We start from the raw sequence: 20,581 nt of genomic DNA on the forward strand, positions 1-20,581 counted from the left end.
TCTGTGAAAATCACGTATAATGGTGCCGTTACGTACTCTGAATGTGTAGTGGTATAAGTTCACTTTAATTGCTTGAAGTGTGTAAAGTTTTATTCTTCTTCTTCACAGCTGGCTGATGCTCGTAGGAAACAAATTCCATTTAATTCTAAAAATAAAACACGACACCAGTTTTATTATTCAGTTGTCTTTTATTGTGAAAAACACTTCCTCAGATGGATTTAACAAAGACCTCAAATATGTTGTTTAATGTTATAAACACTTCGTATCCATCACAGCTGCATGTGGGACTAAATACTGACTGTCTTATTCTGAAAAGTAACCAGAAACTACATTTGTCAGACAAGTGTAATGGAGTAAAAAGTAACTTTTGAATTTCAGCTGATTACAGTTGGATAATTTCAGCCTGATGTTCAAATCATCATTCAGAAAACAGTCAGTTAGAATGACAGCAGCTTCCTGTCCTGTGTTTCTATATAGATGGTAGAGTGACTCTTTGTTGACATTCTGAAATGTCCCTTTAATGTTGATGTGTTGGATGTATGCAGAATCGTTGAGGACATTTTGAAGGTCATTATTCAATGTATGAAAATGTTTTAGCCGTCATAGAAATCTGCCCACAGCAAAGTAAACTTAAAAACAGTCAGTTTTCAGATGGAGTATGGTGCAAGTACAGATTTTAGATATTTTCTTTTCATGCCACGTTCTACTTTGAGTTCATCTCACCTCAGAGGGAAATACTGTACTTTTTACTCCACTACATTTATCTTAGTGCTTTAGTTAATTTACACACTTTTACTTTTAAGCTTTTTTGTTTTGTTCGGTTTAACAACATTTTCCCACGTTAAGCAGCAGCTCTGATGACGTCAGCTGCAGATGTTTGTCTGACTTCACCGACATCAGGTGAGAGAACGTGCTCTGATTTATAAGTAAAAGTATAATTTGCTGTTGAAATGAATATTTCTCATGAGACGTCTGGAGGCACAAGCTGCTGTTTTAATAAACAGAATAAACAAAATATAGAAAATACATTTTTCGAGCAGAAACAGCTGAGAGACAAATCTCTCCTCTTCCATGTGTTTCAGTCTGACTGACGGCGTTCAAATGTCCCACACTCTGATCACACCACAAACGTCCCTCAGTTCTTTTTCTTCTTCTTGCTCTTTTTCTTCTGCAGCTCTTCTTCTTCCTCTGTAGTTTTTCTCTTGGGCTTCTCCTCCACTCGCTCCATGCTGTCCCACACCTCGTCTCCCTCCTCTTCCTCCTTTACCTCCTGAGCCCCGCCCTCCCCCGCTTGCTCCTCCAGGTCTCTGCTGGCGAACAGGAGGCAGTTGAGGCGGGACTTCAGGTAGACTTTGTGCTGCAGTTTGCGGTCCTCCAGGCTGTGGATGCGGAGGAAGCGGTCGAGGCCGCAGGACGCCACCACAGGCTGGGAGGGGTGACACTGTAGCCCCCGCACGCCCCCCACCAGCCCTTTCAGACAGCCGCGGACCAGACCCTTCCTCAGGTCCAGCAGGGCGATCTGGCCGTGGGTGTTTCCAACCACCACCGTGTCCCCGCTGGCAGTCAGGGACAGAGCGGTGAGCGGGTACTCGCCATACTCGACCTCCAGGACCGGACGCCGCTGAGGGGATGACGGGTCGAATACGTGGACCTGATGAAGGAGAGGAGACATCGTTAAAGCTGCAGGAGGTTTTTTTTAACCACCAGAGGGCAGAAACAAACGACACCAAGTGCATCTACTCAGACACGTCAAAAACACACAGTTTTTGAATGGAGTTTGGTGTCAGAACAAATTTGAGGTATTTCTTTTTATGCTACTTTCTACTTCTACTCCACCTCCGACAGAAACATTGTACTGTTTGACAGCTTCAGTTACTTTACAGATGAAGACATATGAGGAGATAATCAAATAATTCATTGTGTAAGCACTAATGACTAAAGTTGCAGCTGAGCTCATTTTAATCAAGGTTTGCTACTTCAATTAAAAAAATATACATAACTTTCAAATTAACTCATGACACGTTTTGTGTGTAAGTAACTTAAGTTACCTGATGCTTGAAGGAGAGTACAAAGTATTTTCAGACTCTTAACTAGTAATTCAGGCAGACTGGTTTCTAGATTTATTAATTTAAGTTACAGAAGTAAACAAACTGTCAGAGCTTCGGAAAAATAACTGGACGCATACCGAATGATACCAAATCATCATTCAGAGATTCACCGCCCTCAGTCAGAGTCAGATATATATATATATATATATATATATATATATATATATATATAGATGGTAGAGTGACTCTTTGTTGACATTTTGAAATGTCCCTTTAATGTTGATGTGTTGGATGTATGCAGAATCGTTCAGGACATTTTAAAGGTCATTATTCAACGTAAGCAAATGTCTTAGCTGTCACAGAAATCTGCCCACAGCGAAGTAAACTTAAAACGTTTATTTTCGAATGGAATTTGGTGCAAGTACAAATTTGAGGTATTTTCTTATCATGCCACGTTCTACTTTTACTGCACTTCTTCTCATCTAAGAGGGAAATATATGAGCTTTACATTAACTGGACGCACACCGAATTACAGAGTCCATTTTAAAGATAATTTAGAGGATTTAATTTTTTTATCGAGGAGGTGCAAATTTGCCAACAAGTCGAGTAAACCTTTAAATTGACAGAATTGTTAATGGAGTTTGGTCTATGAGGTCGGTTAAAAGCTATTTTAGTTCCACAGTGCGAACGCACCTGATGGTAACCTGTGCAGGTGACCACTTTGTCGGTGTCCGGGATGAAGGCCATGTCTCTGACCCAATGCGGCCGCCGTAGATCGAGCCAGTCGTCCCGCAGGTTTTTTGCGGTGAACACGGGCTTCTCCGGTCTCTCCAGGTCCCAGATCTTGAGCCCGTTCTCCTTCCCTCCGGTGGCGACTTTGTGCGGGTGTACCGGACTCTGCCGCATCCTGCACACGTTCTTCCCCGCGCTCAGCTCCGTCACGGGCTCGCTGCTGTCCTCCCTCCACACCCGCAGCGTCCCGCACTCCACGCAGCTGACCAGCGCGGAGCCGCTGAGCACAGCCAGCCCAGTGAAGCAGCCATCGGCGGGGTCTCCGCAGCGACGGGTCTCGGTGAAGGCGCCCTTCTCGGTGCTGAAAGTCTTCACGGTTCCGTCCACGGAGCCGACCAGCAGCTCGCTCTCCGCCGGGTCCCCCCAACACAGCGCCCGGACCTCCTGGTCGCGGCTCAGGTGGCTCGTGTTGCAGAAGTTGAAGGCCTGTTTCCGGGACAGACTGACCCCCTTCAGGATGCCGGTCTCCGAGCCCAGCCACACGGAGCACAGCCGGCTCGTGTCCCCCATCAGTCCGGGTCTAAATGGACCGAAACCTGGTAGAAACTGGATTTCAATAGCTGGAGGTCCTGGTTCAGACACACGCGTGTTTTCCTGTAAGTGTGTCGCGCGTCAATGACATCACGTTTTTTTTAATGTAACTTTATTGACTACAGAAACATCGGCCCATGTTAAACAACACAGTAACATCACAACACAAACACCAGCACAGTGTCATTAATCTAAACAGGCAGAAATCAACTTGTACAATATGAAATAATATTAAGAAATCAGACCGAAGTGAAGTGAAACTATAGATACAACTTCAAAAAGTGAATAATCAAAATGATTTTCATATGAAAAACGGCCGCATTAACTAAAAATCACGTTATTAATTATTAGCTGTACATTTACTTTTTATTCATTTTAATTGTGATTATTGTGAATCTATGTTCGTGTTCATAAAGTTTATTTAAAAAAACGAAGGCGTCATTGCGAGGCGCACGCACATGCGCGCATGCGTATATGATGTGTGCGACACCATTTTGGATCTCACGGCTACTGTAGCTAGCTGTTGCTGTTAGCTTTCACAGTGCGTCGTTACTTTGATCGGGTTTATTTTCCCGCTTTATTATTAAAGTAGAACAAACAGAGACGTGTCCCGTGTTCGGTTCTGATCCGGAATCAGTCTTCGTCTGAGAAATGGAGGGAGAAGAGGACGACTTCGTGTCCGGGAACCACTCCGGTACAAACTGCTGCTCTGCTTTGTTTCCTATCTAACAAGCTAGCTGACAAGCTAACTCCACTATGTGTGAGCAAACACGGGGTTAAACAGGACGGTTACATTCTCACTGTCTCTTATAATAACAGTAGATATGTTCTGTGTTGAATCAGCAGGTCCAGTATCGCTCTGTCAGATTTACCCGGTAAACAGGACTGTAATCATTAGCCGGTTAGCAGATGTAGCAGCTAGCTGAAGATATGGTACTCATGTTTTACAGTTTCTCCAGATGTTCTGCTTTAAAGCTGAAGTTTAACGAGTGTGAGTTGATGCCGATTTATTAAAATCGTTGAACAAAGGCTGAAAACGTTCCTGTCAAATCAACCTGTGCTCACAAAACGTTAAATGTAAAGACTCAACTGAGAGTGACATTAAGAAGCTGCCGAATTAAAGAGCAAACCGACAGGTTCAATCTGTTTGTTCTCACTTTATATTATATTCACCGACCATGTACAGTTTATACATAAACATTAAAATGCCCGAGTTTTGCATTGAGTTTGGTGTGGAGTCTGAAATCTTAAATTCTAAGTTAAAAAATCAGGAAACGTGTCTGTCTTCAGCTTTAATAAAGTTTAATCTGTGTCTCATAATCAGCTTTAACATAATGAAATAGTTGATTAAATAGCGCCTCGTGGATTTGAGACTAATATCAGTTATGTTGGTTAAATGATTGGGAACCCTTTGTTGTGCTCCTGTGTGCTGAATCTGACCTTAACTGTTTTCCTCTGGCTGTGCTTGACGGGTTAACCTTAAAATGCATGATTTTTGAATGGAGTTTGGTCTGCAGATTGTAAAAGAACCTGAAATCTTAAACAGGAAGTGGTCTGTCTTCGGCTTTAACCAAGTTTCATCTCTGTGTCTCTGTCATTATCAGCTTTAAACGTGTGTGCTGAAACAAACTTAAACAGTTTTCTACTGACTGTTATTTACACATTAACCTTAAAATGCATGATTTTTGAATGGAGTTTGGTGTGCACTCTAGAAGTTTTTCACACACGCCGACTCAGCCGAGTCCAACTGAAGTGACTCTACACATTATTTCCAGCTCTTCCACATGTTTCCACCTGTTGTCTCTCCGCAGGTCTTTGTGTCTTTGTGTCCTAACTCTCCGTGTTAACCGCAGTGTGTTTCTCGCCTGCTGTGTGTCCCGCAGATGACGGAGGCGGCACTCCAGTAATGGATGAACACCACGAGTCAGACGGCGAGGAGATAAGGAGCGACAGACATCAGTCTGAGGTCAGACACAACAGTCAGACTCTGTGTGGTTTACTGTCATGTAAATGACGTGTGGTCTCTGTTAACCTGTTAATGGATTATTGACCAGTGACCACAACGACACCAGACTCCCTTAACAAATGAAGTGATTTTAAGAGTTGTTTCATGAGGAGAAACTGAACAAACTTTGTAAAAAGGCTACAACAAACTCTGAATCATTGTCTCCTTCTTGTAAATTCAGCATTAAATGAAAACAGTAAGTTGTTTGTTTCCTTGTAAACAGTGTCACTTTGTGGCAGCATGGCTGTACCACACACACGTGTCAGTTTAGTGTCGTTGAGCTGGAGACACTTTATAAACTGTGTGAAACTCTGTCTCTGACTGATTCTGACTGATTTGTTCCTTCTTGTTAATTCAGCAAATGTTCAACATGAACTTCTTTCTGTCTTTGAGTAAAAACATGGAGTCTTTCAGTCGGTTGGACTCAACAGAACCGGGTCTCCTGAGAGTGTCAGATTTTTGACCTGCAGCTGTTTGTCTCCATAGGATGAAGGCAGTAACGATGAAGACGCCCCCAACGCCATGGAGACCGGCGGTGCAGCCAGCGGCTCCGACAACGAGGACCATCGGGGGGGGGGCAGCGACTCGGAGGGCGAGGCCCCACAACGTCGCCGTGACAGTGACAAAAGTGACTCGGAGGCGGAGGCGGAGGCGGAGGCTCCGCGGCCCGCCGACAGCGGTGACGACTCCTCTCCGGTCAAACGCAGGATGAGCGGATCAGACAACGAGGAGGAGTCGTCGCCCGTCAAACACGGAGCTTCAGATAATGAGGAGGGGGGAGCGTCGTCTCCTCCCAAACGGAGGAGGAGCAGCTCGGACATGGAGGAGGAGACGCCCAAAGCAGCCGCAGACAGCGACTCGGAGAACGAGGACGCCAAACCGGCAGCTTCTCCTGACCGTCGGCCCAACGCCTACAGTGACTCTGACACAGAGACACCTGCCAGACGCAAGGCAGCACAGATAGACTCTGAAGAGGAGGGGGAGAAGCAGGAGGAAGCTCAGGGAGGAGGAGGAGGAGGGAAGTGGAAGGCTGTGATGCAGTCTGACAGTGAGGAGGAAGAGGAGGGCAGGAGGAGGAAGGCTGCAACAGCAAGTGATGGAGAGCAGCAGGGGGGGGAGGAGCAGAAGGATGACAGCGATGATGAAGACGAGAAGCCAGGTACTGACCCGAGAGCAGCTTCCTGTGACGACGCCTGAGATATCGGCTGATTGATGGCTGTGAAACAGTGAAATGCTCCTTTATCAGTTTGTCTTTCTGTTGCAGTGAAGAGGAAGAAGGCCATCCTGTCAGACAGTGAGGACGAGGACGAGGAGAAGGCGGACAAACCAGGTGAGGTCATCACTCACTGTGAATCATGGGTAAATAAATGTACATAAACCTTTAAATTAGAGATTTTAAAGATAAAAACTAAAAGTCAGACGAGTGTGAACGCAGTCGGTCAGGGTTCAGACCGCTTCTGTTGGTGAACAAGGACTTTCAGAATCAGAACCATGAAGTTGCTCTTGTGTCCTCTGTCTCGTCAGCGGTGAAGAGGAGTCGGGCGGTGTCAGACGATGAGAACTCGGACAGCGACGGAGCGTCCGGTGGTCCTGATAAGAGTCTGGCAGCCAAACTGAGAGAGCTCGGCTCGGACAGCGGCAGCGACGACGACGACAGGACGAAGGCTGCGGCGGGGAAGAAGGACGAGAAGGCGCTGTTCGGCAGCGACAGCGACTCTGGAGACGGAGACGAGGAGGAAGAGTAAGTGCTGTGGACATGTGATGTCACTGTGGACATGTGATGTCACAGTGAAGTCCGGTGACCTCTGACCTCTGTGTTTGTTCCAGGAAAATGATCGCAGACATCTTTGGAGAGTCTGGAGACGAGGAGGAGGAGGAGTTCACGGTGAGTACGACAGAGTGTTAGTTTGTGCAGCAGCTTCACCTGCTCACACCTGCTCACACCTGCTCACACCTGCTCACACCGTCTCCTCCACCTGCAGGGCTTCAACCAGGAGGACCTGGAGGACAAGAAGGAGTCCAAGAAGGAGGCGCAGGAGCAGATGGAGGAGGAGTCGGACTCTGATGAAGGAGTCGACCGCAGCGGCCAAGAGTGAGCAGCACTCTGATTATTTACCGACTAACAGCAGGAAATGGGTTCAGATTTGGATCAATGAACGGGTCGTGTTGAGGTCAGAGTTCAGAGAAACAAACGGTTTCAGGAGACTTTTATAATCTGGATCATCAGAACAGAAAGAATCATTTAAGTTTCTCATGTACGTGATTCGTTCCCTGATCAACACTGAATATTTGCACTTAGAAATAATAAGAGAATAAAAGTTTGTGCTTTTAATTTAGAATATTGAGATGAAGCAAAATCATGTGTGTGTGTGTGTGTGTGTGTGTGTGTGTGTGTGTGTGTGTTCAGTACCAGCTTCATGTCGGACTTCGACATCATGCTCGCGAAGAGGAAAGCCATGAACAGTAAGAGGAGGCGTCACCGTGATGGCGGGACGTTCATCAGCGATGCCGACGACGTGGTCAGCGCCATGATCTGCAAGATGAACGAGGCCGCCGAGGTCCGCCTTTCAAAATAAAAGCCCGTCTGAGTGTCGTGGGTGCTGTGCTCTGTGATACCGACTGTGTTTGTCCAACAGGAGGATCGAACTCTGAACAGCCACAAGAAACCAGCGCTGAAGAAACTCACCCTGCTGCCACAGGTCGTCATGCACCTCAAGAAGTAAGAGCGCTGATCACACACACACACACACACACACACACACTCTCTTAAAGGTTTCATTCAGGAGCAGCGTCGACGTGGAGGACTCGTTACGATGACGACATGTTGAACAGGTCTGAGCTCACAGGTCAGATCCATCAGGTCCATCAGATGTTTGGTTGTTGAATTACAGAATCTGGATTCTTAAACGTGTCAGTCGGGACAAAGATAATAAAACATCCAGAGGAGGTTCACTCTCTCTCATAAACACAAACTCTCATCGCTGTTTTAATTCTGTTGGCAGATAATTAACCGGTCGGCTCGTTTCATCAGATCGATGTGTGACGAGATGATCGTGATGGTTTCCAGCAAACACACGTCTAAAAACCATTTCAATAAATGTCTTTCTTTAAATTAAGAGTTAAAATAACTGAGTATTGTCTGAGTGTTCACAGGAAACACGCTGATGCTGCAGATTAACGACGGTCATGACAACTAACACGGTGTCCGTCCCTCAGACAGGACCTGAAGGAGACGTTCATCGACAGCGGCGTGATGTCGGCCATCAAAGAGTGGATCAGCCCGCTGCCAGACAAATCACTTCCTGCTCTGAGAATCAGGGAGGAGCTGCTGAGGATCCTACAGGAGGCGAGTACACACAGGAAGTGAGTCCGGCTGTGAGAGTGTGTGTTGAGTGTGTGTCCAGTGTGTGACGCTGTGTTTCCTCCTGCAGCTGCCCAGCGTCAGTCAGGAGACTCTGAAGCACAGCGGCATCGGCCGGTCCGTCATGTTCCTCTACAAACACCCCAAAGAGTCTCGATCCAACAAAGACCTCGCTCTCAAGCTCATCAGTAAGACGTCTGCGTTTGTCCTCTGATGCAGAACATCGTCCAGTGTCACTGCAGAGTTTTCATGTCTGTCTCGTTGCAGACGAGTGGTCGCGGCCGATCTTCGGCCTCACGTCCAACTATAAGGGGATGACGAGGGAGGAGCGTCAGCAGAGAGATCTGGACCAGCAGATGCCTCAGAGACGACGACTCAGGTACAGACATGATGCTGTCGGACCTGGAGGCGGCCGCCTCGCGTCACTGCTGCCCGCTGCAGCGTTATAGTGATTTATTGATGTATTTAAACACGTTTCAGATCAGATGAATATTCTTGTACTCCGTTAATAAAACATCAGAGCATCACTCCAAGTACAGACGGTTTTAAAGGATGTTGCTGCCTCACGTTGTCAAACAGCTCGTTCCTTTGGCGCTACGTTCTGCTGGTGCGTAGGAACATGGACGTTGTGCAGTTGAGGGAAAGTAGTCCCAAAGGAAAAGACTGTTTAACGGAGACATGGAGCTCCAGCTTCATCACGTCAAGCTTCTATCTGCTCCACAGGCTGAGAGATAAGCTCCTCCCCCCGGACGGGCCTTTGTTAGTGAGACAGGAAGTGAACAACTTGAACCTGCAGCTTGTTCTGGACTAAATGTCCTGATTTTAAACCTTTAGTTTGACGCACTCGACCACACGATGTCTGAACAGTATTAGAGAAGCTAATGCTAATGCTAAGGGGTGTGGCCTCCTGTTCATCAGTCACTTCCTGTACAGACGAGGTGGCTGTAGCTCGTCTTTGAGTCCTTCAGTGTAAAATGATCGTTTCCTGTGACGTCGTCATCACAACACTCGCTAACTGCTTCATCTCATCACTTTATAACTACAGCTGTCACTTGTTTTACTGAGTTCAGGCTCTCGTCACACGGTGTTTCTCTGAAGCTCAGCCTCACTTCTTTCATTCCTCTTCATCCTCCTCCTCCTCCTCCTCCTCTTCCTCCTCCTCCTCCTCCTCTTCCTGCTCCTGCTGCTCCTCCTCCTCCTCCTGCTCCTCCTCCTCCTCCTCCAGTCAGCCTCAGAAGGTGGAGAGGGCGGAGGAACCCGACGTCTTCTCTCCACCAATCAGGTTGAGTGTCAGTGTTGCATGGTGCCTCGTCTCTAACACGACGTGTGTTCAGTGTGAACATTTACATGCTCGGTTCTGATTGGATCGTGGTTTGGAGACGTGACTTGCACGAGTCCGGTGGATGTTTCCTCAGCGAGTTCCCGGTCGGTAACAGAAGCTGAGGATCAGCTGAGGTGTCGGGTTGTTCTGAGTGCTGACTAACTGCTGTAGGGTGGAGAATGCTAATATTAGCATGTAGGCTCAGCTGGTGAGTCCAGTGGACCAGCTGACTGTGGACCAGCTGCTCAGTTGAAAGTCTGCTCGTTTCCCTCAAACTTCTTCATCCATGGTGATGTAAACCAGTGTTTCTGTCTCTGTAGTTCTGGAGGTCAGACGCCTCGCAGAGACCTGGAGAAACAGCTGACCGGAGAGGAGAAGTAAGTTCAGACCTGCTGCCAACATCTGACAGTGATCCTATCATCCTGTTTGTGAACACAGCACCAGACTCCCTTCACAAATGTAGTGATTTTAAGAGTTAAAACAAACGTTATAAACTGTGTGAAACTCTGTCTCTGACTGATTCTGACTTATTTGTTCCTTCTTTTAAATTCAGCAAATGTTCTTCATGAACTTCTTTCTGTCTTTGAGTAGAAACATGGAGTCTGTTTGTCCCAGTGATGTTTATGTTCCACTGTAATCAGATTACTTTTACTAAACATCATTTCCTCCCCGCAGAGCTCTGCGACCCGGTGACCCAGGTTTCTGCGCCCGAGCTCGGGTGCCGATGCCCTCCAACAAAGACTACGTGGTCCGACCCAAGTGGAACGTAGAGGTGGAGTCCAACAGGGTGAGTACATGCAGACTGTCACCTGTCAGAGTCCAGACTCGCCTGTCGGGGTTTAAAGGAAGAATCTCACCTGTTTACTCAAACACAAGGTCAGAGCTGCAGGCTCGGCTGCAGGCGGACTGCGGTTCTGACAGGTCCATGTGTGTAAAAATAAACATAGTTCAGATTCTTGTGTAGTTGAATAAATGTAGAAAAAACCAAAAACGGATAAATTCACTTTATTTAAATGTATGAATTAAAGTTACTGTCAACATTGAGATGATGAGTTCTCTGTAAACACTGAACAGCTGTTACCAATTATAATATAAAGTTACAATTATAATATAAAGTTACAATTATTAAAACACTCAGAATGTTTTCTGTGTAATGACACGATGACACCACAGGGTGGCAGCAACATGTGGAGGTGTGTGATGTGTTCACTGACATCAGTCACCTCCGGTTGTAGTCTGGCTCTGGTGTGATAGGCTGCCTGACAACAGGAAGTGAGGTCATTAGCTGCGCTGTGATTGGTCCTCTGTAGAGCTATAAGAAAGGCCTCAGCCGGCTGGAGAAGCACAAGCGTCGCTTCGCTGAGCAGATGAAAATGAAGCGTCCGCAGGGAGCAGTGAAGATCAGCATAGAGGGCAACAGAATGCCCCTGTAGCTCCTGCTGCCGGCCTGCAGGGGGCAGTAAGTCCTTCTGCATGGTGTGACACGATGGTCCGACTGGGACCGTCTGCAGAGACGTTCCCCTGAAGAAGACGCTCCGCTCTGTAGAAACACAGCTCAGAGACAGAGTGGAGCGTCTGTCTGTAGGGACCCATCTTTGTGTGACGCCTGTGACCTCTGACTCACCTGTGACCTCTGACTCACCTGTGACCTCCCTACTCCACACACACATCGTCTGTCATTATAAAAATCAAGTTATTTTATATTTTCACACTTTTTACAGTGAAGAACAAAAAAAATGAGCAAGTACAGTCGGGACCAGAACTCTGGGACCAGAACACATGTAGAGGGGTGTTTCTGAGACTCTACAGGACGGTTCTTCTGACAGACCTGCTGGTTGGACGGACAAAGACTCTTTGATTAGACGACAGTTTCACTTCTGACACTTTCATTTATTTACTTTCTGAATCCTCAAACTTTCTGATCATTTCCAGGTTTAAACGACAGTTTGACAGATCTGAACATCTTCAGATCTACGAGATCTACAGATCTGAAGATCTGAAGATCTACAGATCTGAAGATGTTCAGATCTGTAGATCTGAAGATGTTCGGATCTTCGCTGTACTAATATATTTTAGAGTGAATATAATTTATTGACTCGTAACTTTAAGGAAATGAAGCGTTTGAAGCTTCTCCACTTCCCACTGGTTTGACTTGATGATTAACTCTCTACATTGTTGTTGGTGGTCGTGTGACGAGCTCAGATCCATTAACCAGACTGCGGCTGAGTGTTTTGGAGGTCTGTGATTGGCTGCCTGTGTCTCTGCATGTCTCTGGAGAGCTGAAGTGATGAAACCCGGCTCAGCTTCAGTTCACGTCTCTGCAGCTACGTTTCATCAGCCTGACCGTTAGCAGCCTCGTGGCGTCCTTGTGTTCTGACTGGGTGTTGTCTGTCCCTGCAGGGTCCGCTAAAGAAGGGGATGTCCCGCGTGGACAAACAGATGCGTAGAATTGCTGACATCCGCCGCCTGACGAAGCCGGGTCACGCTGTTAAAATCAGTGTGGAAGGAAACCGGATGCCGCTCTGATTTTAACCTCCACAGGATTTATTCACTTTATTTTCTTTTCTTTTTAATGTGTTGCTCCTGAACAATCCCACAGCTCTCCTCCCTCCTCAGGTCAGATCTGCCTTACTGAAGGGCTGAGGTCACTGAGACTGAAGTCAGAATGTAAATATCTGCAGTAAACTGTGTGAAGTGACGACAGCTCATCTGCTCTGTGTCCAAAAAACACCACATCTTCTGCAAACTGATCCAGAGAGTCCAAGATAACTGCTGTGTTAGTTCTGACTCCTCACATTAGCTCATGTTAGCAGTTAGCAACATTAGCTTCAAACCATTATGGACCCCAGCTGGGTACACACAGTGTACCCAGCTGGGGTCCATACATTTAATTTAAGTCAGCCGTCAACTGCAAACCGACTGGATCCTCAGTGCTAACCAATGTTAGCATTTTGTTAGCTTGACACCCAAGCTAACAATGATTGCTAATGTTAGCAGTCACTTTACTCAGAGGTAAGGCTAATGCTAAATGTCTATAATTTTAGCTGAAGCCAACTAAGATGACAATAAAATATTAGCAATGTTTCAAAACTAACAAACTCAACAACATTAGCTTACATTACCAGTTAGCTACGTTAGCCTTGTTCTAAAGCCAACAAGGTCCATAACATTAGCTTTTGTTAGCACCAGCTCCAAACCAACTGGATCCTCAGGTTTGACTTTAAGCTACATCCTCAATATTAACTTGTGTCGACGCTGTATTTGATTTGCCTGCGAGCTGCTAACGTTTACAGTCATCTTTGTTAGATCGGTCTATATTGTGACTGCGGCTGTCAGCTTTGTGTTTTAAAGGTAAAATCCTCCTGAATCAGTCTTTGAAGTAACGAGCGCTCGATGAATCGTCTCTTCATCCTGTTAGTTCGGACAGAAATCAAACGGAGCTGATCTAAAGATTGTTCTGGTCACATTTAAGTTTTTTGCAGAACCTCCTGATTATGTGTTTGAGAACAAACTCCTCCTCACTCCCTCTTTGTTTTAATGTGAAGGTGTTTTGCTAACAGGCCGGCCGGACCTTCACCTCCTCCTCCACCTCCTTGTCCTCCTCCTCAGTCCATTTTGTCCCCTCTCTGCTCCCGTAGCGGCTGTACAGAAGTGTGTAAACTGTCTGCAGGCCCGAGCTCGTCTGTCTGCACTGTTCTGGATCACATGATACTTTTCTTAATAAAGACTCAACAGAAAACAGAAAATGATCGAGTGGAAAGTTTTTATTCCTGTTTCATGCAGCCGTGCGTTAACATGTTTGGATCGGCCGGAGCTGCTGGAGCCATTTTGTGTCAAAATAATCCTGTTCCTGCGGTGGCGGACCTCCTCGTGTCCATAACCGGTTATCAGAACGTATGAGTGTGAAGCTCTACAGAAATGTGTGTTTTTGTCGTGTCAAAAGAACAAAAAGAAACTTGTGTGAAAGTGTGTCATCATGAAAACTTATATTTTCTCTCCAGAGTTCTGAAGCCTGTGAATCTAAAACACCTTGTTCATCCCATCTGAGTCCGAACCCGCTAAGAATCGAGTTTAGGTTTCTTAGTTGGATCTGTAACATCATGTTGAGAGAAAACACTCGAAGTTCAGCCGTTTTTATCTACTTTGACTAAAGTCCTTTAAACAGTCACACTTCCTGTGAGGTCATGAATTGTTCTGGTCGGTTTCATCATCACATCCTGACTGACTGAAGAGTCCAACAGAACTTTATTAACCTGCTTTAAAAGAAAACCTGAACTCGGATCCAGTTGATTTTTAGTGAGACGGATCCTTTAAACTGAACGTTTGTTCTGTGAACACGAGTCAAACATCAGACACAGAACAGCTGATCACTGAGGCTTTATTGAGCTTTAACAAGCAGAAGAACAGAACTGGACTGAACAGAACACTGTCACGTCTCAGTGAGCAGGACACGTCTCCACTGCACCACCGCGTCGGTACCGGACTCAGTCGGCCTTTAAATCACTTGAATGGTTCACATGGTGTCGAGTCAGCACTCTGTGGACCTGAAGCAGCTGATTTCACAGGAAGTCCAGATGAGACGGTTTAAAGGAACAGTCTGAAGGTCTAAAGGAACAGTCTGGTGGTTTAAAGGAACAGTCTGAAGGTCTAAAGGAACAGTCTGGTGGTCTAAAGGAACAGTCTGGTTTAAAGGAACAGTCTGAAGGTCTAAAGGAACAGTCTGAAGGTTTACAGGAACAGTCTGAAGGTCTAAAGGAACAGTCTGGTGGTTTAAAGGAACAGTCTGAAGGTTTAAAGGAACAGTCTGAAGGTCTAAAGGAACAGTCTGATGGTTTACAGGAACAGTCTGATGGTTTAAAGGAACAGTCTGAAGGTTTACAGGAACAGTCTGATGGTTTAAAGGAACAGTCTGAAGGTTTACAGGAACAGTCTGAAGGTTTAAAGGAACAGTCTGGTGGTCTAAAGGAACAGTCTGAAGGTCTAAAGGAACAGTCTGAAGGTCTAAAGGAACAGTCTGATGGTTTAAAGGAACAGTCCGAAGGTTTAAAGGAACAGTCTGATGGTTTACAGGAACAGTCTGGTGGTTTAAAGGAACAGTCTGAAGGTTTAAAGGAACAGTCTGATGGTTTACAGGAACAGTCTGGTGGTTTAAAGGAACAGTCTGAAGGTTTAAAGGAACAGTCTGGTGGTCTAAAGGAACAGTCTGAAGGTTTAAAGGAACAGTCTGATGGTTTAAAGGAACAGTCCGAAGGTTTAAAGGAACAGTCTGATGGTTTAAAGGAACAGTCTGAAGGTTTACAGGAACAGTCTAAAGGAACAGTCTGATGGTTTACAGGAACAGTCTGAAGGTCTAAAGGAACAGTCTGAAGGTCTACAGGAACAGTCTGAAGGTTTACAGGAACAGTCTGGTGGTCTAAAGGAACAGTCTGAAGGTCTAAAGGAACAGTCTGAAGGTTTACAGGAACAGTCTGAAGGTTTACAGGAACAGTCTGAAGGTCTAAAGGAACAGTCTGAAGGTTTAAAGGAACAGTCTGGTTTAAAGGAACAGTCTGAAGGTCTAAAGGAACAGTCTGATGGTTTAAAGGAACAGTCTGAAGGTCTAAAGGAACAGTCTGATGGTTTACAGGAACAGTCTGAAGGTCTAAAGGAACAGTCTGAAGGTTTACAGGAACAGTCTGATGGTTTAAAGGAACAGTCTGAAGGTTTACAGGAACAGTCTGAAGGTTTAAAGGAACAGTCTGGTGGTCTAAAGGAACAGTCTGAAGGTTTACAGGAACAGTCTGATGGTTTAAAGGAACAGTCTGAAGGTTTACAGGAACAGTCTGAAGGTTTACAGGAACAGTCTGGTGGTCTAAAGGAACAGTCTGAAGGTTTACAGGAACAGTCTGAAGGTTTAAAGGAACAGTCTGGTGGTCTAAAGGAACAGTCTGAAGGTTTACAGGAACAGTCTGAAGGTCTAAAGGAACAGTCTGATGGTTTAAAGGAACAGTCCGAAGGTTTAAAGGAACAGTCTGATGGTTTACAGGAACAGTCTGGTGGTTTAAAGGAACAGTCTGAAGGTTTAAAGGAACAGTCTGGTGGTCTAAAGGAACAGTCCGAAGGTTTAAAGGAACAGTCTGATGGTTTAAAGGAACAGTCTGAAGGTCTAAAGGAACAGTCTGATGGTTTAAAGGAACAGTCCGAAGGTTTAAAGCAACAGTCTGATGGTTTACAGGAACAGTCTGGTGGTTTAAAGGAACAGTCTGAAGGTTTAAAGGAACAGTCCGAAGGTTTAAAGGAACAGTCTGAAGGTCTAAACTCAGTTGCAGTTTTGTGTTTTTTTACTTTGAATTAATTTAACTTATTGAATAACTTTCTTTTTTCAGTGTGTTTTATTTTGAAGGAGTCCAGTTGGATCATCGGTATAAAAGTCTTTCATGGATTAAATATTTAAATTATTATATTAAACAATATTTTTTTTTATCTGTGACCGAAAACACACCTCTCCACTGCAGTGGACATTTATTTAGCAATGATAGAATGTAACTAAGTACATTTACTCAAAAACTTAAGTACAATTTTGAGGTACTTTTACTTTATTTGAGTATTTCCACTTTCTGATACTTTATACTTCCATACTGTACTATATATACTTTAGTTACTAGTTACTTTACAGATTACATGTTGCATCAGAGCCAAAGTAGAACATTTAAAAATATATATATTATAATTCATTGCCAAAAATCACCCCTGAATACTCGAGTACTGTTTATATGTATTACTTTTACCTAAGTAACATTTTAACACCACGTCTTTACTTTTACTCGAGTATAACGGCTGAGTACTTTTTACACCACTGATCTTTAGATGAAACACTTTAATACTGTAGTGTAATAAAACTTTACGTATCATAAATGTAAATAAAACAAACACAATAAGGAGAATAAAGTCTCCATGTGTTTCAGTCACAGATAAACTAAAAGTCTTGTTTGTTAAATCTAGATTTTTTTCCCGTCTGTTGACAAAATGGTCGTTGTTCTGTGCGTCTCCTCTTCCTGCTGCCATTTTGAATTCATGATGCCACAGAGACATAAATATCTGATATCTGTTGACTGTCGTGGAGAGAAAGTGTCAATGTCGAGTCGTGTGGAAGGGTTTTACTGTGGTCACAGCTGTTTCCTGTCAGACTCGTCTTCTCGTGTCGAGGTGTCAGATGTCTGGTTTTGCTCTGCAGCAGCAGCGAGATGTTAACGTGACGCTGCGTCAGATACGTTCATGTGGACCTCACAGGTAGAACGAGTCTGCTGATGGTGGTCGTTGTTCAGCAGACGGGAAGTTAACATACTTTAATCTTCAGCCCGTCCAGCAGCAGCTTATCATGACTCATTGACGTTTCTTGTTTGACGGCGACCTCTAGTGGCTGAAGTTATTATCACAGCAGCAAAGGAGGACGTCAGCTGAAGTCACATACGGAGGAGGTTGAGGTGAAGTCTTTCATTCAGGAGCTGCTGTTCATCCTGCGTTACGTAACGTAACTGAAGTAAATAGGTCACATATTGATTTTAACACAAAATGTTGCGTAACGTTCCTGTTCACTTGGTAATCGTCTCATTCGGGTGTTGTGATGTGTTGATATTGACGACAGCCTCGTCTTTGTCTTCTGTCTTCATGCCTGCGTTATGTTAGCGCCTCGCTAGCTTGCTAAATCAGCCTCGGTGGCTTCTAGACACTGCCACTTAGGAACAGTGTTGATGAGAGAGCGTAACAGGTGCTGACTGACTGAGACAGGCTAGCTGTTTCCCTCTGTGTCCAGTCTTCATGCTAAGCTAAGCTAAGACATGAGATTCACATCCATCTGAACAGCTTTAAAGATTTAATAGGACAACTTTGTTTTTGATTTAATTTTTAAAATCCTTTCTGCTTCGTTAAAACAAAGTGAAGAAACAATTTCTGTAAACTCAGGTGCAGTTCACCTGATGGCCACTAGATGCTGCTCAAAGAAAACCGCCTGAGTTTGGTTAAGTTAATGTGGGAAAACAATGACTTCCTGTTTGCTTCCTTCCTGCAGTGGAGACGTCGTCCTGCTGTCGACAGACCTGCTGCGACAAAACAACAAAAGCTGTACGAGTCAGAAACTTGAGTCAAGTCGTGTCACGTGTTCAGTTTCAGGGTCGAGGCGGGGTACGCCTCCGGTCACAGGAGGGGTGGGGGGGCGATGATGCGTTCAGGTGACACGGTAAAAAATATCACAACAGATCATTGTGAAAGTAGAGAGAGAGAAGGACGGTCATGTTCTCATAAGCTTACATACAATCAGACTTCTTTTGAAACCAGTGGAGTCGCCCCCTGCTGGTGGTTAGAGAGAATGCAGGTTCTGTTCTGGCTTCACTGTTTGGACCCTGAAGCTTCGTCCAGTTTTTATTCTGTCTGTCTCAGACACGAGCGATACATTTAGCAGCAGCACCTGAATGCAACATCTTTAAACGTTCATGTGTGGGGGCGGGGCAGCAGGGTGGGTGTGTCCAGGTGAGGTGATGGTGGATGATTGACAGGCGTGGCTCAGCAGGCTGGTGATTGGCTGTGTGGTGATTCCTCTGTGGAGAGAAGACGTCAGTGAGGCTTTAAAAGACTAAAGGGACGTGTCTGAGCTTTTGAGCCGTACCTGTCCAGAGGAGGGCGCTGTAGCGAGGGGCGGGCCATCGGAGGGAGGAGGCGGAGCCTATCCTCGACTGCTTGGTAGACGACTCATTCCGATCCTGTCGATGGGAGGCGGATTGACTCGGCGCCGCTGCAGCTCGACCGACTTACTACAAACAGACAGGTGAGAACAGGTTCAAGAACAGACAGCCAGGTGTGTCCACTTCCTGTTGTTCACTTCCTGTTGTTCACTTCCTGTGGTTCACTTCCTGTCGCCTCACCTCTGCTTGTTCGTCGCCTGTTTGGTCTCCATGGAGCTGACCGACAGCCGGTCCAGCGGGGCGTTGTTGCCGGGGAAACTCCTCTTCCTCTTTGGCTCCATGACGTCGTTCTCCATCCTCACCAGGTCGTCCAATCGCAGCAGCTTCGCCGTTAGCCCCTCCCCTGCCTTCACCCCTCCGTGACGAGGCCGAAGACCCGACGGAGACCTCGACAGGGGCCGGTCTACATGCTGGAACACAAGGACAACACAGGATGAGGATATGTCCTGAAATCTCTGAAAGCCAACAGGACAGAGACGTCTCCATGACAACCAGGTAACTGATCATGTGTACAGGTGAGACAGAGCTGGGCTACATCTATGTACGTAAACACAGCTGGGCTGAGTCTATGAACTGACACATGTAGTTTGGAAACTGATTGATAAAATTTTTTTGTCCAATAATACAGAATAATGAGTCACAGTTTATTTTATTATTTCCATTATATGTGACATTTAGTTAAAGGAGTCATGATGGAAAACTGGACGGATTTGAGTTTTTAAACCTCATGAAGACATTTGATGGTTCATAATAATAATAATAATAATAATAATAAAGTTTAGTGAGAAATATTGTAACGTGTTTGACGGCAGCTCAGACGATTGATTGTGTTGTAATAAGTTTATCAACAGAAGGAGCTTCAGACGGGACAAGTCTAAGTCCTGGAACACAAAGTAAAGACGGGATCAGACTAAACACACCAAGACGTCCGACTCAAAGCCTCCACGTGTTTTTTTCTATGAGGGCGTCTCCTCCGTATAGAAAACATGCTCCCTGCTCCGCCAGCTGTTTTCATACGTCAGGACTCCATGTTGCCGCTCGTCTCTTACATCACGACCCTGACGGCGAGCACTTCCTGACTTCCTGTCCGCCCGCTGCCTCTGACGAGTCACACGATCGGGTTTCCTCCAGACTAAACAGAAAACAGAGCCGGCAGCTTTGTGTTGGCCCTCACTGCGATGTTTCTTCATCTGATATCAGATCAGAGGCCCCCGAGGGAGGCGGCGTTTGTTTTGGCCCTCAGGACACAAATCTGATCTGCTGCCTGACTTTATATCATCAGGAGGAGATGATGACTGAGCCTGACTTTATATCATCAGGAGGAGACGATGACTGAGCCTGACTTTATATCATCAGGAGGAGACGATGGCTGAGCCTGACTTTATATCATCAGGAGGAGACGATGACTGAGCCTGACTTTATATCATCAGGAGGAGACGATGGCTGAGATGGGTCAGTTTTACTGTTTGGGTGAACTGCTCCTTTAAGGTTGCAGCTGGTAGAGATGGAGCTCATTTGAATAACTTCATAACCTAAATTTCCTCTCATGGATCAATAAAGTCTTAAAGTGACATCACGACTTATTGTTGATTATATTTGGTGTGTGTGTGTGTGTGTGTGTGTGTGTGTGTGTGTGTGTGTGTGTGTGTGTGTTCTGACCCGAGCAGGTTGGACTCTGGAGCCGTCGGCGCTGCAGAGGATCAGAGTGATGGAGATCAACAAACAGCCACAGAACTGCATCTGAAACAACAAGCAGACGGGATCATTCACATGCAGCTCCAGACCTGCAGGGGGCAGCATCACCGC

General features: G+C 45.6%; 2 protein-coding genes across 5 annotated transcripts in view; one reads left to right on the plus strand and one right to left on the minus strand.

The window, feature by feature from the left end:
* The first annotated feature begins 2,745 nt into the window (after nt 1-2,745).
* iws1 (interacts with SUPT6H, CTD assembly factor 1) lies at nt 2,746-13,798 on the plus strand. Of its 4 annotated transcripts, none has more exons than XM_084352151.1 (16): nt 2,746-3,436; nt 5,225-5,337; nt 5,863-6,535; nt 6,641-6,706; nt 6,901-7,117; nt 7,204-7,261; nt 7,359-7,468; nt 7,784-7,934; nt 8,013-8,095; nt 8,593-8,722; nt 8,808-8,925; nt 9,005-9,116; nt 9,963-10,019; nt 10,379-10,435; nt 10,734-10,845; nt 12,459-13,798. In XM_084352151.1, exons 1-16 carry the CDS (start codon nt 2,785-2,787, stop codon nt 12,582-12,584), a joined length of 2,835 nt encoding a protein of 944 aa, XP_084208277.1. In that variant the 5' UTR covers nt 2,746-2,784; the 3' UTR covers nt 12,585-13,798. The 4 variants fall into 4 exon arrangements, with proteins under 4 accessions (XP_084208277.1, XP_084208278.1, XP_084208279.1 ...); XM_084352153.1 differs by lacking the exon at nt 2,746-3,436 and adding an exon at nt 3,852-4,065 and having other exon boundaries at nt 5,255-5,337; XM_084352152.1 differs by lacking the exon at nt 9,963-10,019.
* A 2,064-nt stretch (nt 13,799-15,862) lies between these two features.
* ostn (osteocrin) overlaps nt 15,863-20,581 on the minus strand; it is a 6,434-nt gene continuing 1,715 nt past the window's right edge. Inside the window, exons 2-5 of the mRNA XM_084350138.1 lie at nt 20,435-20,515; nt 18,956-19,185; nt 18,700-18,844; nt 15,863-18,631 (exon numbers count right to left, since the gene is read on the minus strand). Of these exons, the coding sequence (XP_084206264.1) occupies nt 18,757-18,844; nt 18,956-19,185; nt 20,435-20,515 (399 nt within the window). The 3' untranslated portion in view covers nt 15,863-18,631; nt 18,700-18,756. The remainder of the gene's footprint in view (nt 18,632-18,699; nt 18,845-18,955; nt 19,186-20,434; nt 20,516-20,581) is intronic.

This window comes from Pagrus pagrus (genome assembly GCF_965226575.1).
Source record: "Pagrus pagrus genome assembly, chromosome: 4".
NCBI lineage: Eukaryota > Metazoa > Chordata > Actinopteri > Spariformes > Sparidae > Pagrus > Pagrus pagrus.